This window comes from Microcaecilia unicolor, chromosome 3 (genome assembly GCF_901765095.1).
Source record: "Microcaecilia unicolor chromosome 3, aMicUni1.1, whole genome shotgun sequence".
Taxonomy (NCBI): Eukaryota; Metazoa; Chordata; class Amphibia; order Gymnophiona; family Siphonopidae; genus Microcaecilia; species Microcaecilia unicolor.
The window spans coordinates 298,920,991-298,936,474 of NC_044033.1; the positions used below are offsets into that span (position 1 = coordinate 298,920,991).

The 15,484-nt window shown below is 43.0% G+C and overlaps 1 protein-coding gene and 1 long non-coding RNA gene across 3 annotated transcripts in view; both read left to right on the forward strand.

Moving 5' to 3' along the window:
- LOC115466750 (aquaporin-2-like) overlaps positions 1 to 14,576 on the forward strand; it is a 29,453-nt gene extending 14,877 nt beyond the window's left edge. For both annotated transcript variants that reach the window (XM_030198220.1, XM_030198221.1), the window contains 2 exons: positions 1,964 to 2,044; positions 13,259 to 14,576. In XM_030198220.1, the coding sequence (XP_030054080.1) occupies positions 1,964 to 2,044; positions 13,259 to 13,474 (297 nt within the window). In that variant the 3' untranslated portion in view covers positions 13,475 to 14,576. The remainder of the gene's footprint in view (positions 1 to 1,963; positions 2,045 to 13,258) is intronic.
- Positions 14,577 to 14,863: 287 nt separating this feature from the next.
- Positions 14,864 to 15,484, forward strand: LOC115465058. The gene is made up of 2 exons (XR_003941314.1): positions 14,864 to 15,027; positions 15,141 to 15,484. It is a non-coding gene; the product is annotated as an uncharacterized LOC115465058 (long non-coding RNA).

The window sequence follows — 15,484 nt, forward strand, 5'->3', positions numbered from 1 at the left end:
AGATGGTCGTCCCCGATTTTTGGCCATAATGGAAACCAAGGACGCCCATCTCAGAAACAACCAAATCCAAGCCATTTGGTCATGGAAGGAGCTAGCATTCGAAGTGCACTGGTCCCCCTGACATGCCAGGACACCAACTGGGCACTCTAGGGGGCACTGCAGTGGACTTCACAAATTGCTTTCAGGTGCATGGCTCCCTTACCTTGTGTGCTGAGCCCCCCAAAACCTACTTCCCATAACTGTACACCACTACCATAGCCCTAAGGGGTGAAGGGGGGCACCTACATGTGGGTACAGTGGGTTTGTGGTGAGTTTTGAAGGGCTCACATTTACCACCACAAGTGTAGCAGGTGGGGGGATGGGCCTGGGTCCGCCTGCCTCATTTCCTGTTTCCGCAAGGGCGGGACAAGAGGCAGAGCTGAGTGAGAAGGGAAGGCAGGCTGAAGCACTGAGCCTGGTTGCCTTTCACTGCTGCCGCCAGACCCCAAGGTAAGAACTTTTAAATTCTGGGTGGCACGCAGGAAGGCGAGTGGCAGGCGGAGGACTGGGAGAAGAGGGCGGGCAGCGCAGGTCGGGCTAGCACTTGGAGGAGAGGGAGAGAGGGGGGCTGGGAACTTCTATTCCGGGACTTCCGGCGGGTCAAATATTGGGGGTGGTCGAGCACCCACAGCAGCCACGGAGTCGGCGCCTATGGCCCTGAGTACTTGAAGAATAGGATGATCCTCTACACACCAGCAAGTACACCAAGGTCCTATGAAGGACTATCACTAACCACACCCTCTCCAAAAGACATTACACAATGTGATACCCGCAAGCGAGACTCCTCCGGAGTAGCCCCCACGCTCTGGAATGCACTGCCTGAAAGGCTGCGCTTAACACTATCTCTACTTCAGGAAGCAGGTGAAAGCTTGACTCTTCAACCAGGCCTTTAATGGAAGAATTAACTAACTTGTTAGTCTCACTCACACACACAAGGAGTGACACAGGCTGCACATACTGCAGCAGGACATGTTTATCCACTCCTACCACAGCTGATATAATATTTAACCGTCTCTCTGACCTCATGTGCAACTTTCTTTAAATTAGTCACCTTACTTTCTAACTCTTCTTGCTCTCTTACTTATCTATATGTTCCATCTTTGCTTATACACTACACTCAATTAAAATGTTCTATCACATACTGTGTTCACATTGTAAGTAGTATACTATGCCATACTTTGTATTGTTATTTGACTATTTTTACTGCTGTAATTGCCTATTGCTCATGTTTGATCTATTCTTACTGTACACCAGCTTGAGTGAATTCCTTCAAAAAGGCAGTAAATAAATCCTAATAAATAAATAATAAACAGTAGCCAATGTAGATATCTTCCCCCCTAAGTGTGCCTGGTTCTGAGTGACTCACCCAGGATCACACACAGAGCTGGCAACAGAATGGAGTCTTGAGCTTATAGCTCAAAGCCACTCCTGAAGCAGTCCTGTGATCTAAGCACTAGACTGGCCTTGAAAATCACTTCAGTGATAGCCATCGAGAAGAACTGTAGCTGAGAATTTAGATCATATGCCTGACTGTAGAGTAGCAGGGATGGTTTTTTTGTTTTGTTTACTTTTTGCTTTTTAACTCTCAGGGTCTGAGTCACATGGATTTTTTTCCTAATCTGGGGCTATGGATACAAAGCTTAGCAAATCTGAACCTCTCTTTCTGGTAAAGGGACACTTTTAGGAAATGGAAAATTGTTACTCAGTGTTCTGTGGCAAGGGGAGAACAGGTGACGCTTTAGTCAGGGAAAGAGCAGGACAGGAAGCAGTGAAAGGGGTTAACTACTGTATATGTTGGGGCAGAGAGAAGACAAGAGTTATGTATGTGTGTGTGTGTGTGAGGAGGGGGCAGAAATGAGGGTAAAATGTATTGAAGTAATGTTTTGTCTGAATTAACTGAAATCTTCTTATTCTTTTCTTCTAGATAGACTACACTGGCTGCTCTATGAACCCTGCTCGATCCTTTGCCCCAGCAGTGATAACAGGGAACCTAGATGACCAATGGGTAGGTCTTTAGCATCAGGCCTCAGGCCATTCACTACTGGAAGAAGAACTGTAATGAGTAATGGCACATAAAAATAAACCACAGTGCATCATTAAGTTTACCACTTAGCTCCAGGGCCACTGGATAGGCTAAGCCACTTCTAGTTTTACCTCCCCCTCCCTCCAGAATCTACAAGTGTATGGTTCCAATTTTCCAAAAGAAAACTCAGAACCATGAGTAGAAATGCATAAACCTTTCAAAAGAGGATTGTGAGTGATTTCATGAACCTGGGAAAAATTCAGAAGGGTCATCAAAGTGCTTTGTTAAATCTCTCCTAAGGAAAAAGTCCTTCATCCCTCGTCCAACATAACAGTGGCTGCCTTCTCTCTCCCTAAAATATGGCCTTTTATATGTTGAAGCATATATGTTGCCACATAGCTTCCATCTTCTCCTAATGTCGCCATGATTCACCCTGTCACCCCATTCCCATCTGATGCCAAGGAGCCCAACCTCTATTATCTCATCCTCCACTGATATCAGCAGCCTCCTCCCTTGCCTTCATTTTGTCCATCCTATTTGTTTCCTTCTTATTCCTTCTCTCTTCTTCACACTTGTGTCACCACTATCTTCGTCTGTTCCTGACCTGCCACATCTTCCTGCTCACCTCTTGCTGACCTCTGCCTCCTCTTTCTAACTCCGTCACTGATGCCTGCCAAAAAAAACCCTACACCAGTCCCACTGAACTATCATCATCAAGCCCCTCCCATACTTCCCAGCTACTATAGACACCTCCAAACCATTGTCCTACCCCACTGATACAGATGAATACCATCCTTCCCTCCCACTTCCTAAGGCCAATTATAAACAAGCTGGCAGTGTTGTTCAAAGTACTAGGTCAAAATACTTAAGTAAAAGTAAAAATAAATGTATATTTTAATACTAAAGTAAAAGTACAGTGAAGAACACATTAAAAAAGTACTTCAGTGAAAGTAAAAAAAAGTTATTGCCTAACATAATACTTTTTGAGTATAAAATAAAAGTACCACTATTGTTAATGTTTTTATCCCAACAATTTTACTGCTCTACAATTCAATCCTCTTTGCTTTTAGTAAAACTAAATTTGAAAATGACTGTCACTCATGAGTGCACGAGTGAGTCATTAATTCAGCACAGCTAAAAAGACATTGAACAACTGCACTAACAGGCAGTAGTGTGTTCAGTCTGATAAAAAGTTCCTTCAAATCAGGCCAGGTGGCAAGATTACTGATGTCTTCTGATTAGGTCTGCAAGTTTTAATCGAGCGGATCTCTGAAACACTTCCTATTACATTCAGTGGCATCGATGGTGTTGGGAATCAGGAGTGGGTCTATTGGCAACATAGTAACATAGTAAATGACGGCAGATAAAGACCTGAACGGTCCATCCAGTCTGCCCAACAAGATAAACTCATTTTACATATGTTGGAAGGGTGTGGCTGGACAGCATCCATGAGAGGTGCAGGCTGGCATATATGAGGTGCAACCAGAGCTTCCATGCCATTCCATGCCTCGAGTCTACCAGAAGCTAAAGAAGGCACAACCTGCCAGCAAGCTTTGGTACGCCCAAAATTCTGTCCTGAGCCCCAGTTTACAGTGTTGTATAGTAACTAAGTAAATGTAACTAGTTACTGTACTTAAGTAAATGTTTTGTCACTTTTACTTGTAAAGCAGTACAGGATAACATTTGTTACTTTTATTTGTACTGAAATAATAATTTTGCTAATTTTTACTACTTTTCCAATAGGAAAGAATACTTTATCATCATTATTGTCATTATCATCAGCATTAGAAGTGGTGCTGTTTAATTCATCTCTTCATCTTTATCTTTGCTATCATTGACATGCTGTCTAATTACAAAGTAGGCATTCACAAAGTTTGAATCATTGTCTGTTGTTGATCTAACAAATTTTCATCTGATGGCAAACTCTGGGCCCTTTTTACCAAGCTGCGGCAAAAGAGGGCCTCGGCATGCACGCGCCGAGGCCCCCTTTTACCACAAATAGTAAAAGGGAAGTCTCGCTTTCCTACAGGAAATGGCCGTGCAGAAAGTAAAGCACTTGTCGTGCGGCCATTTGGGGGGGGGGGGGGACCCTTACCACCACTCACTGAAGTGGCGGTAAGGGCTCCCACGTTAACCCAGCGGTAACTAGGCAGTGCTGATTACAGCCGGGTACACTCCGGCATTATAAAAATAAATAAAATTTTGTAGTGCTGGAAATGACAGTGCACAAGGGATGGGAAGTACCAGCAGACTGCTGTGGTAGCCCGGCAGTACTGTCTGTATAGCGAGCAGTAAGCCCGACTGCTTAGTAAAAGGAGTCCTCTGTTTGAACATCTTCAAGAACTGATGCATGAATGTCAAATATGTGAGAACCAGAGGCGTAGCCAGACATCCAATTTTGGGTGGGCCTGGTCCCAAGGTGGGTGGGCAGAAGAACTCTGTTGTGTCCCACAAGTGATTTGGTCTCTCCCTCTCCCACCTGCATGCCATATGGTCTCTCAAACATCCCCCCCCCCCCCTCATATACCTTCTAAATAGCAGATTTTCATCGGCAGCGAGCAGTTAACACTGCTCATGTTAGCCCCACAGACTTCCTTCTGATGCAACTTCCTGTTTCTGCATAGGCAGAACTACATCAGAGGGAAGGCTGTGGGGCCGGTGTGAGCGGTATGTGTCAGTTGCTGCTCGCTGCAGGCAAAGATCTGCTATTTACAAGGTTTGCAGGAGAGACAGTTGTTGGGACTTTTCGGCTGGTGGGGCTTGGGGATCCCTGCCAGCCACATCATAGGTGTGCTGCTACTGGGTGGGCCTGAGCCTAAAGTGGGCGGGCCTGGGCGCACCCGGGCCCACCCTTGGCTATGCCACTGGTGAGAACCCTTCAGGTTTGAGGCCAGAAAAACAGACTTCCTCTCTAAAGACAGCAGTGGACAGTCACTCCTCCAATGTAAAATTTTCCATGAGATTTCCAGGAGTCTGTAGTGGTAGAGTCATGTTTGCTCACCAAGAATTGCTACCAGCTTCAGCTTCATCTCCACTTCAAAATGACCCAAGTCATCACACAGGCAACTCCACTGTTCTTATTGGAAATGTTCACTGAACAGCAAAATTTAAGATGAGATGATATACTGTTTGCATAATGAGGCTCGCAATAGCAAAATCCTGTCCCCGGTTTTGCTGTTTCATAGGGTTTACTGAGGAATCGTCATTTACATCTCACTTCCGAATTTACTTTTTATTTTTAACTGCAAGCATCAGGTGTAACTGAGTAAAAGTAATAGAAATTAAAAAAATTATTACTTCAGTATAAATAAAAGTAACAAATGTTATCCTGTACTTCTTTACAAGTAAAAGTGATAAAACGTTTACATAAGTACAGTAACTAGTTACATTTACTTAGGGGCTCAGGACAGAAATTTGGGAGTACCAAAGCTTGCTGGTAGATTGTGACTTCTTTAGCTTCTGGCAGACTCGGGGCATGGAATGGCATGGAAGCCCTGGTTGCACCTCCTATATGCCAGCCCTGCACCTCCCATGGATGCTGTCCAGCCACACCCTTCCAACATCCTCTTCTATGCTGCCAATAGACCCACTCCTGATTCCCAACACCATTGATGCCATCGAGCGTTTCCCCTAGCCTCCCTGTCTGTGTTACCACTTTCTCCATCTTCCTCTCATCCTCTACTCACCGCCATCTTGTAACCTAGAGAGATGTGCCAAAGGAGCAGCTGTGAGTGGCGGATTTGCTTTAATATTGCAGTGACTGTGTTATGGAGGAGAGTGACAGTAAAAGACTGTGGAAAGAGAGAATGGTGGGGTAAAGGAAGCAATGGCATCAGGGGATAGGAGGCAGGAGTGAGGGGGAGAGATCCGCATCATATTTTCCCCAGTTCTGCTAGTATCCATTTAAACAAGAGTGTTGTCGGTAGGTGGCAAAAAAGACACAGGGCCCGATATTCAGCCTATGACGTACAGCAGTTTTTAGGCTGCTGATAGCCGTGGGTTGAATTAAGCCCAGATAATCAATGATGGGCCATGTCTAGGCTCTGGAACTGAATATCCAGGTAAGTGTGGTCACCCTGACACCGGCCGATATTCACACTGGTGCTTGGCAAGCTCAGCCAAAAATGTTAGGATAGCTTTCTGCTATCTTAATTTAGGGCTCCTTTTACTAAACTGCAGTAAGCCCAATGTGAGCTTCTGCTTGCTATATAGGAAGTACTGCCGGCTACTGCAGCAGCCCGGCGGTACTTCTCAACCCTAGCACCAGAGTGTACGTGGCGGTAATCAGGCAGTGCCACACACTGCCCGGTTACTGCTAGGCTAACGCAGGAGCCCTTACTGCAACCTCAATGGGTGGCAGTAAGGGCTCCCCCATGAAATGGCCACTCAGCAAGTGCTTTACTTGCTGCATGGCCATTTCTTGCACGAAGGCAAGACTTGGTAAAAGGGGACCTCTGCTTGTGTGTAAAACACACGCAGGACGGCAGCGCCAGCTCCCTTTTGCTACAGCTTAGTAAAAGGGGCCCTTAGAAAATGTTGTGAATATTCCAACATATAAAAGGCCAGATTTTAGATTTGATTTTAGTCCTGACCAGGATATAATAGTTTTATAACCTGGGGAATATATCTTCTTGGCCATTGGACAGATCATAGTATGTTGAAATTTGAAGTACAATGAGGCAGTGGCGTACCAAGGGGGGGGGGGGCGGTGGGTGCGGTCTGCCCCGGGTGCACGCTGCTGGGGGGGGTGCCGCGCACCTGTCCACTACGTTCGTTCTGTGCTCCCTCTGCCCCGGAACAGGTTACTTCCTGTTCCGGGGCAGAGGGAGCATGGAAATGAACGAAGCGGACAGGCGCGCGGCACCCCCCCAGCGGCGTGCACCCGGGGGGTTCTTTTGCTGGGGGGGGGGGGGGCGCTGCACCCGGGGGCTGGGTTGCATCAGCGATCCGCCCCGGGTGTCAGCCCCCCTAGGAACGCCACTGCAATGAGGTCCTATAAGAAGAGACAGACAGGGAAAGTCTTCTCCAACTTACAGAGAGGCTGTATTGATAGTACAATAGTCCACCAACAGGCAGATCCACTTAACTTTAGATGTCTTGGAATTCATTTAATTTCATTTAATCTTTATATCCCACATTATCTAAATGGGATTTGGTTCTATGTGGCTTACAGAGAAACAATAACAGTGATAATCAGTCATTTTAACAGGTATCTTGTTCTCTTAAGAATGGATAGACATTAGTAAGAAGCATTTCATATCATTATCTGGTGATGCATTTAGTCAGCAGTTATCCTACATCTAGTAAGAAACTCTTTACTAAGGAGGTCTTTTACAAAGCCGCGCTTGTGTTTTCAGCTCGCAGTAAAAATCAGCTGGTGGTAAATGCTGAGATGCCCATTATATTCCTGTGGGCACTATGTCATGTGATAAATGAGGTGGCACCGTTAGAAAAATGTTATGACAGGAAAACAAAAGGCAATTTCCTTTCTATAGTGATATGAAAAGAGAATTGAGACATTTAAGGTGTCAATAGTGTAGATTAACAGCTTTAAAGTACAATTGAAACAACTATTTAGAGACTATAAAAAGGTGGTTAAAGAATATTTAAAAAACAAACAAACAATATTTTGCAGATCGTATACTCCAAGCTCAAATTCTTCTTGTGAATTGTTTTAAGTTGTAAAAAAATTAAAAGAAGTTAAAGAGTAGAGAGATTGAAAAGGATTCTCCCTGAGAACCTCTGTTGGTCCAATATTTTTTTTATTTATTTATTTATTTATGACATTTATATCTCTCATTATCCCAAGTAATCTTGAGTTCAATGTGGCTTCCATTAGATAATCAAAATAACTATTGAAGGAGTGTAACAGTATTGGTGTAATTGGTTAATTGTGGGTTGAAAAAATGATAATGTAGTAGTTTTAAGTACAATACCATGAAAGTAATAAAAAAGTCAATCAAGTTTTGTTGACTAAAGTTTGAGTGGTGGACTGGAATATAAGAGAAAATAAAGAAGGATAAAAATTAATGGAGTTTTATAAACCCTCTGATAAATATATTCAACAGTTATTGGGTAGATCTGTGAAAGGGAGAAGCAAGGTGGATCCCTGTCCAGCTTGGCTATTGAAGACATTATACCCATGGAAGGGACTCATTTCTGAGAGCAATAATTTTTCAATCATTAGAACAGAGCAAGATCCCAAAAGTAATAAAACATGTTTTAGTTTGACCTCTCTTAAATTGAAAAAACAAATCACAGTCAGTAGTGCATGTAACAAATTATCAGGCTGTTTCTAGCCTTCCTATGGTAGCGATAATAATTGAGGGATGTTGGAAGAAGTCCAGAATCTGGATCAGACACAATTTGGTTTCTGTCCTGGCTATAATACAGATGGTGTTAGTGACCATATTGGTGGAAATGCATTGATGTATAAATAATGGTTTGGCACTGCTACTTTTGTTGGACTTAATGGCAGCCTTTGAAACACTGAACATTCTGTAATATAGTATAAAGTGGGAGAATGAGGTACAGCTTTAGAATAGTTTGCTTCTTTCCTGAAAGGGCCTTTAAAGTTTGGACAGAAACAGGAGAATCCCAGATATCAATGGAGTATGTCACGGGTTTCCATTTCTCTGGTGTTATTTAATTTATACCTTTGATCAATTATTAGGTCTTTCAAATATTTCCCATTCTTATACACTGATGTGCAATTCCTCATGACCTTGTCTAAGCCTATAGATGAAATGGAGGAGCTAGAGAATCATTTGCGAAACCATTATTTAAGGGACAATATATAATTCTTTAAAAATGAATATTGTAAAAACTGATTTTATGGGTGGGCCTTTTTACATTGCCAAAGCAACTGACAAAAATCACTTGTCTAAACTATGATATTTTGCTAACATAGGAAGTGAAAACCCTATGAATACGTCATTCATCTTCACTCACATTAGATACTCAGGTTGAACAAGTGATATGAAAGTCCTGGATATAACTGAAGGTGGCTTGACAATTGAGATCATATCTTCAACTTCAAGATTTCCATACAATAGGTCAGGCAACTGTATATTTGGGTCTCCCCAAAGGTGGTGTAAAGAAATCACAAAGGATTCAGTGTATCACTGCCCATATAATTATCTATTGTGAGATAACACACCTTCACTTTATTCATTTAATTGGTTGCCAGTGCAGGCTAGAATTTTGATTAAGATTTTGTGCCTAGTGTTCATGGTTATTCATGGTACAGATCAGGGGTGGGCAACTTCGGTCCTCGAGCACCGCAACCCAGTCAGGTTTCCAGGATTTTCCCCAAATAATATGCATGAGATCTATTTGCATACAACGGAGGCAAGGCATGCAAATAAATCTCATTCATATTCATTGGGGAAATCCTGAAAACCTGACTGGGTTGCAGTCCTCGAGGACCAAGATTGCCTACCCCTGATATAGGCTCAACTTATTTAGGGAGCTGGTTAAACATTTATACCCCAAAGAGACAATTGTAAGAGTAAAAGGGGAGGGGAGTAAGGGAAATGCATTTTACATACTGCCTTTTTGTACTACAACCAAAGTGGTTTTACATATTATATGTAGGTAACTTTGTCCCTAGTGGGCTCACAATCCCACTTAGATGTATTGGATAAGTGGGATATAGATTTGATAAATAAATAAATAATCTATGTTTTTGTACCTGGGGCAGTGGAGAGTTAAGTGACTTGCCCAGGGTCACAAGGAGCTGCAGTGGGAATTAAACATAGTTCCCCTAGTTCTTTGTCCACTACACTATCCATTTGGCTACTTCTCCGTTGTATTCCAATGATGTACAGAATTTAGGTTATTAAGAATGTGGGCAATATGTTTTTTGGGATCAACCCCAGGGCCTTGGAACAAGCGTCCTGTTGATTTGAAGAATTTGCATGATTATGTGAATTTTAGAAAGCAGTTGAAAACTTGGATTTTTTAAAACATTATTGTACTTGATTCCAGGGATTGTTAATTTTATTTATTTATGTATTTATTTATTTATTACATTTGTATCTCACATTTTCCCACCTATTTGTAGGCTCAATGTGGCTTACATAGTATCGGAGAGGCCTTTGCAGGCTCCGGTGTGAACAAATACAGGGTGATGTTGTGGTAAGATCAAGTTCATGTGGCACAGCCACATTAGGGAATCGGAGAACAGAAGAGTTGTGTTATGTCCATTACGTGCTTTAGTTTGGTTGTGTTGCAGAGATTAGGCATTTAAGTTGGATCGGTAGGGTATGCCTTTTTAAACAGCTTGGTTTTTAGTGATTTTAGGTGGTCCTACATCATTTTCAAGGCTTTTGGTAATGCGTTCCACAGTTGTGTGCTTATGTAGGAAAAACTAGATGCGTAAGTTGTTTTGTATGTCCTTTGCAGCTTGGGTAGTGCAGATTTAGATAAGATCGTGTTGATTCGGATGTACAGTGGGGGAAATAAGTATTTGATCCCTTGCTGATTTTGTAAGTTTGCCCACTGACAAAGACATGAGCAGCCCATAATTGAAGGGTAGGTTATTGGTAACAGTGAGAGATAGCACATCACAAATTAAATCCGGAAAATCACATTGTGGAAAGTATATGAATTTATTTGCATTCTGCAGAGGGAAATAAGTATTTAATCCCTCTGGCAAACAAGACCTAATACTTGGTGGCAAAACCCTTGTTGGCAAGCACAGCGGTCAGACGTCTTCTGTAGTTGATGATGAGGTTTGCACACATGTCAGGAGGAATTTTGGTCCACTCCTCTTTGCAGATCATCTCTAAATCATTAAGAGTTCTGGGCTGTCGCTTGGCAACTCGCAGCTTCAGCTCCCTCCATAAGTTTTCAATGGGATTAAGGTCTGGTGACTGGCTAGGCCACTCCATGACCCTAATGTGCTTCTTCCTGAGCCACTCCTTTGTTGCCTTGGCTGTATGTTTTGGGTCATTGTCGTGCTGGAAGACCCAGCCACGACCCATTTTTAAGGCCCTGGCGGAGAGAAGGAGGTTGTCACTCAGAATTGTACGGTACATGGCCCCATCCATTCTCCCATTGATGCGGTGAAGTAGTCCTGTGCCCTTAGCAGAGAAACACCCCCAAAACATAACATTTCCACCTCCATGCTTGACAGTGGGGACGGTGTTCTTTGGGTCATAGGCAGCATTTCTCTTCCTCCAAACACGGCGAGTTGAGTTCATGCCAAAGAGCTCAATTTTTGTCTCATCTGACCACAGCACCTTCTCCCAATCACTCTCGGCATCATCCAGGTGTTCACTGGCAAACTTCAGACGGGCCGTCACATGTGCCTTCCGGAGCAGGGGGACCTTGCGGGCACTGCAGGATTGCAATCCGTTATGTCGTAATGTGTTACCAATGGTTTTCGTGGTGACAGTGGTCCCAGCTGCCTTGAGATCATTGACAAGTTCCCCCCTTCTAGTTGTAGGCTGATTTCTAACCTTCCTCATGATCAAGGATACCCCACGAGGTGAGATTTTGCGTGGAGCCCCAGATCTTTGTCGATTGACAGTCATTTTGTACTTCTTCCATTTTCTTACTATGGCACCAACAGTTGTCTCCTTCTCGCCCAGCGTCTTACTGATGGTTTTGTAGCCCATTCCAGCCTTGTGCAGGTGTATGATCTTGTCCCTGACATCCTTAGACAGCTCCTTGCTCTTGGCCATTTTGTAGAGGTTAGAGTCTGACTGATTCACTGAGTCTGTGGACAGGTGTCTTTCATACAGGTGACCATTGCCGACAGCTGTCTGTCATGCAGGTAACGAGTTGATTTGGAGCATCTACCTGGTCTGTAGGGGCCAGATCTCTTACTGGTTGGTGGGGGATCAAATACTTATTTCCCTCTGCAGAATGCAAATAAATTCATATACTTTCCACAATGTGATTTTCCGGATTTAATTTGTGATGTGCTATCTCTCACTGTTACCAATAACCTACCCTTCAATTATGGGCTGCTCATGTCTTTGTCAGTGGGCAAACTTACAAAATCAGCAAGGGATCAAATACTTATTTCCCCCACTGTATTTCTAATTGGTAAGTCGATCATGTCTGTCATATAGCTCGGGGCTTCTCCGTAGATTATTTTGTGAACTAGGGTGTAGATTTTGAAGGCGATGCGTTCTTTGATTGGGAGCCTGTGTAGTTTTTCGCGGAGGGGTTTTGCACTTTCAAATCACGTTTTACCAAATATAAGCCTAGCTGCCGTGTTTTGAGCGGTCTAAAGTTTCTTTAAGGGTTGTTCTTTACATCCCGCATAAATTCCATTGCAGTAATTTAAGTGGCTTAGTACCATTGATTGTAAAATGTTTCACTCGGGAAGAATTGCTTCATGCGTTTGAGTTTCCACATTGAGTGGAACATTTTCTTTGTTGTGGATGCCACTTGGCTCTCTAGTGTTAAGTTACGGTCCATTGTAACGCCGAGGATTTTCAAGCTGTCTTGAGATAGGAAGGGTGTGATCTGGGGTGTTGATACTTGTGGGGATGTCCGTGCTGTGTTGGGATGACTTTAGGTGGGGTAAGTTGTAGGGAGATTTAAGGAATTGACAGCTGTAATCCACTCTGTACAGTTTTTTTGAATGCGGTAGACTATAAGACCATGTATTAAGTGGCCCTTTTACTAAGCCATGTAAGCGTCTATATGCACACAACACATGCCAAAATGGAGTTACCGTCCAGCTACCGCGTGACTCTTGCGGTAATTTTATTTTTGGCGCACGTCCGATACATGCGTCCAAAAAATAATTGATGCGCGCACCAAGTAGCATTTGACGCACATAGGTCATTACTGCCTGGTTACCACATGAGTCTTTACCGCTAGGTCAATGGCTGGTGGTAAAGTCGCAGACCCAAAATGGACACGCAGTAATTTTGATTTTGCCACATGTCCATTTTCGGCAAAAATTTTTTAAAAAGGCCTTTTTTACAGGTGCACTGAAAAATGGATCGGCGCATGCTCAGAACCCGCGCCTACACTACCACTAGCCATTTTCAGCACACCTTAGTAAAAGGACCCCTAAATTAGATTAAATTAAATTGCAGTGGAGACAAATGCAAAAGATTGTCATAGGGAAAACCAGCACATTTAGCTTTAACCGAGTTGAAGAGATATATATTGCTATGGCAGGGTAGTGTTTAACCAAAGATCTACAATGCTTTGTTTCCTTCTCCACAGGTGTTTTGGGTGGGGCCTCTGAGTGGCGCTGTCCTGGCATCTCTGATCTATAACTACATCTTGATCCCCAACACAAAGACTTTTTCTGAGAGACTAGCTATCCTGAGGGGAACATTTGAACCAGAGGAAGAGTGGGATGAAAGAGATGCTCGCAGAAGGCAATCAGTGGAGCTTCATTCTCCCCAAAGTCTGCCCAGAATGACAGAAAAAGCCTGAAGCACCTTTCCCAGTCCAAATGATAAACTCTTTAAATGATATGCAGGGAACTATCTGTGGTATTTTGTGGACAGTGCAGCATTCAGACTGTTCTGTAAGAATCCAGAAACACTGATATTATCAGTGGCCGAGCCCATTAAACCTGTCCCAGTCTTGTATTTTTCCTTGTTTGGCCTAGATTTTATTACCTTTGATCGGTGCCAAGTCACAATCTTTTCTGGACCCAGCAGATTCCTACTGCTCCTTGGGGATTCCAGCTCAGTTGGAACAAGGGCTGGTTTCTGGCACCCTGAGCCTTCATTCACAACCCTCCAGGATCATCTCCTGTGTTTGTAGTCCTCAGGCAGGATTGATGCAGCAGGACACCTCCTGGAGTCCTGCAATCATGAGCTTGAAAAATTATTTGGGGGGTGATGAATACTGCTTCTTCAGTATCCCTTATCCCCTTCTGACTTAGTGGGAGACCTGAACTGAGACTTAAACCCGAACCCTGCATGTGGCAGTGAGCAGCAGCAGCAGCACTACTAAGCTGGTCGTATCTATACCTTTAAATTGCGAAACCATTAGTGGCATTCCCCTTAGACATTAAGAATGTGTTCTATCCAGTATTTAGCACTGAAATAGCCTTTGAACCATGTTGTTAAATTTACAGCACAGATTGGTAACTAGTTACAGCATTCTGTGGAAACCTATAACAAATCTATTGGCATCTCTGTATAAAAGAATGGCATTATCCTTACACATTTGAAAAACAACTGCAGGTTTTGAATGGTCCATCCAGAATTCTATGATTGCTGGCTAAGCTGCTGATAACTTTTCTTGATATTCTTGTTAGCCTTCTTCTTTACTAATACTACTCGCATGAAAATGCATAATGCTGAAATATATAAAATACCAAGGGCTACAAGATCCAGATGTTGCAGGTCCTTGGGCTAACATGACTTTTATGAGACCTGGGTTCCAAAGGGTGCTAGTAGAGGAACATTTAGGATCAGGTGTACTAAAGGGCTTTCTCATCTGGAAGACAGTTTATAACAGAGGGGCCCTTTTACAAAGGGGTGCTAAAAAATGGCCTTTGGTAGTGTAGATGTGTGTCTTAGGTGTGCACAGAATCATTTTTCAGCGCACCTGTATAAAAAGGTCTTAAAATCTTTGCCGAAAATGGATGCGCAGCAAAATGAAAATTGCCATGTGTCCATTTTGGGTCTGAGACCTTACTGCAAGCCATTGGCCTAGCGGTAAAGTCTCACATGGTAACCAGGCGGTAATGACTTACTTGTGTCAAATGCCACTTGGTGCACGTCCAATATGTGCGTCCGAAAATTTTTTTATTTTTCAGACACGTGTATTGGACGCGCGCCAAAAATGAAATTACCCGAGAGCCACGTCGTAGCCGGGCGGTAACTCCATTTTGGCATGCGTTGGGTATGCGTAGACGCTTACGCGGCTTAGTAAAAGAGTCCCAGAGTTAGTTCGGCTTTATCCACAATACTATGAACATTACATAGGTACAGCCAACTAAGTGCATAGTTATCAACTCTGGCTACTCACTTGTCCTTTAGATTGTAAGCTCTTTGAGCAGGGCCTGTCCTTTTATGTTAAATTGTACAGCGCTGCGTAACCCTAGCAGCACTATAGAAATGTTAAGTAGTAGTAGTAGTAGTAGTAAGACATGTTATTTTGAATTGAGGGGCCAACGAATATCAACATGTAATGGAGAAACTAAATAAACTGGATTATTACCGAATACCTAATCTCAGTCACACATGCTGAACAAAGACAAACTCTCACAAAGTGCACAATAAATAATCAAAAGCTAAAACTAAAATTACATAGACAAAAATTAAACAGAAATTTCAAGAAGTCAGACTCTGCATGCAAGGCAATACCGGCAAAATAGAAACAGTAATGCATTCTCCCTCTACTATGTACAATATAAAGAAAGCAAATGTAAATGTCAAAAACTGATATATTTCAATCACTAAATTAAATATAAAATTCTTTTTTCTA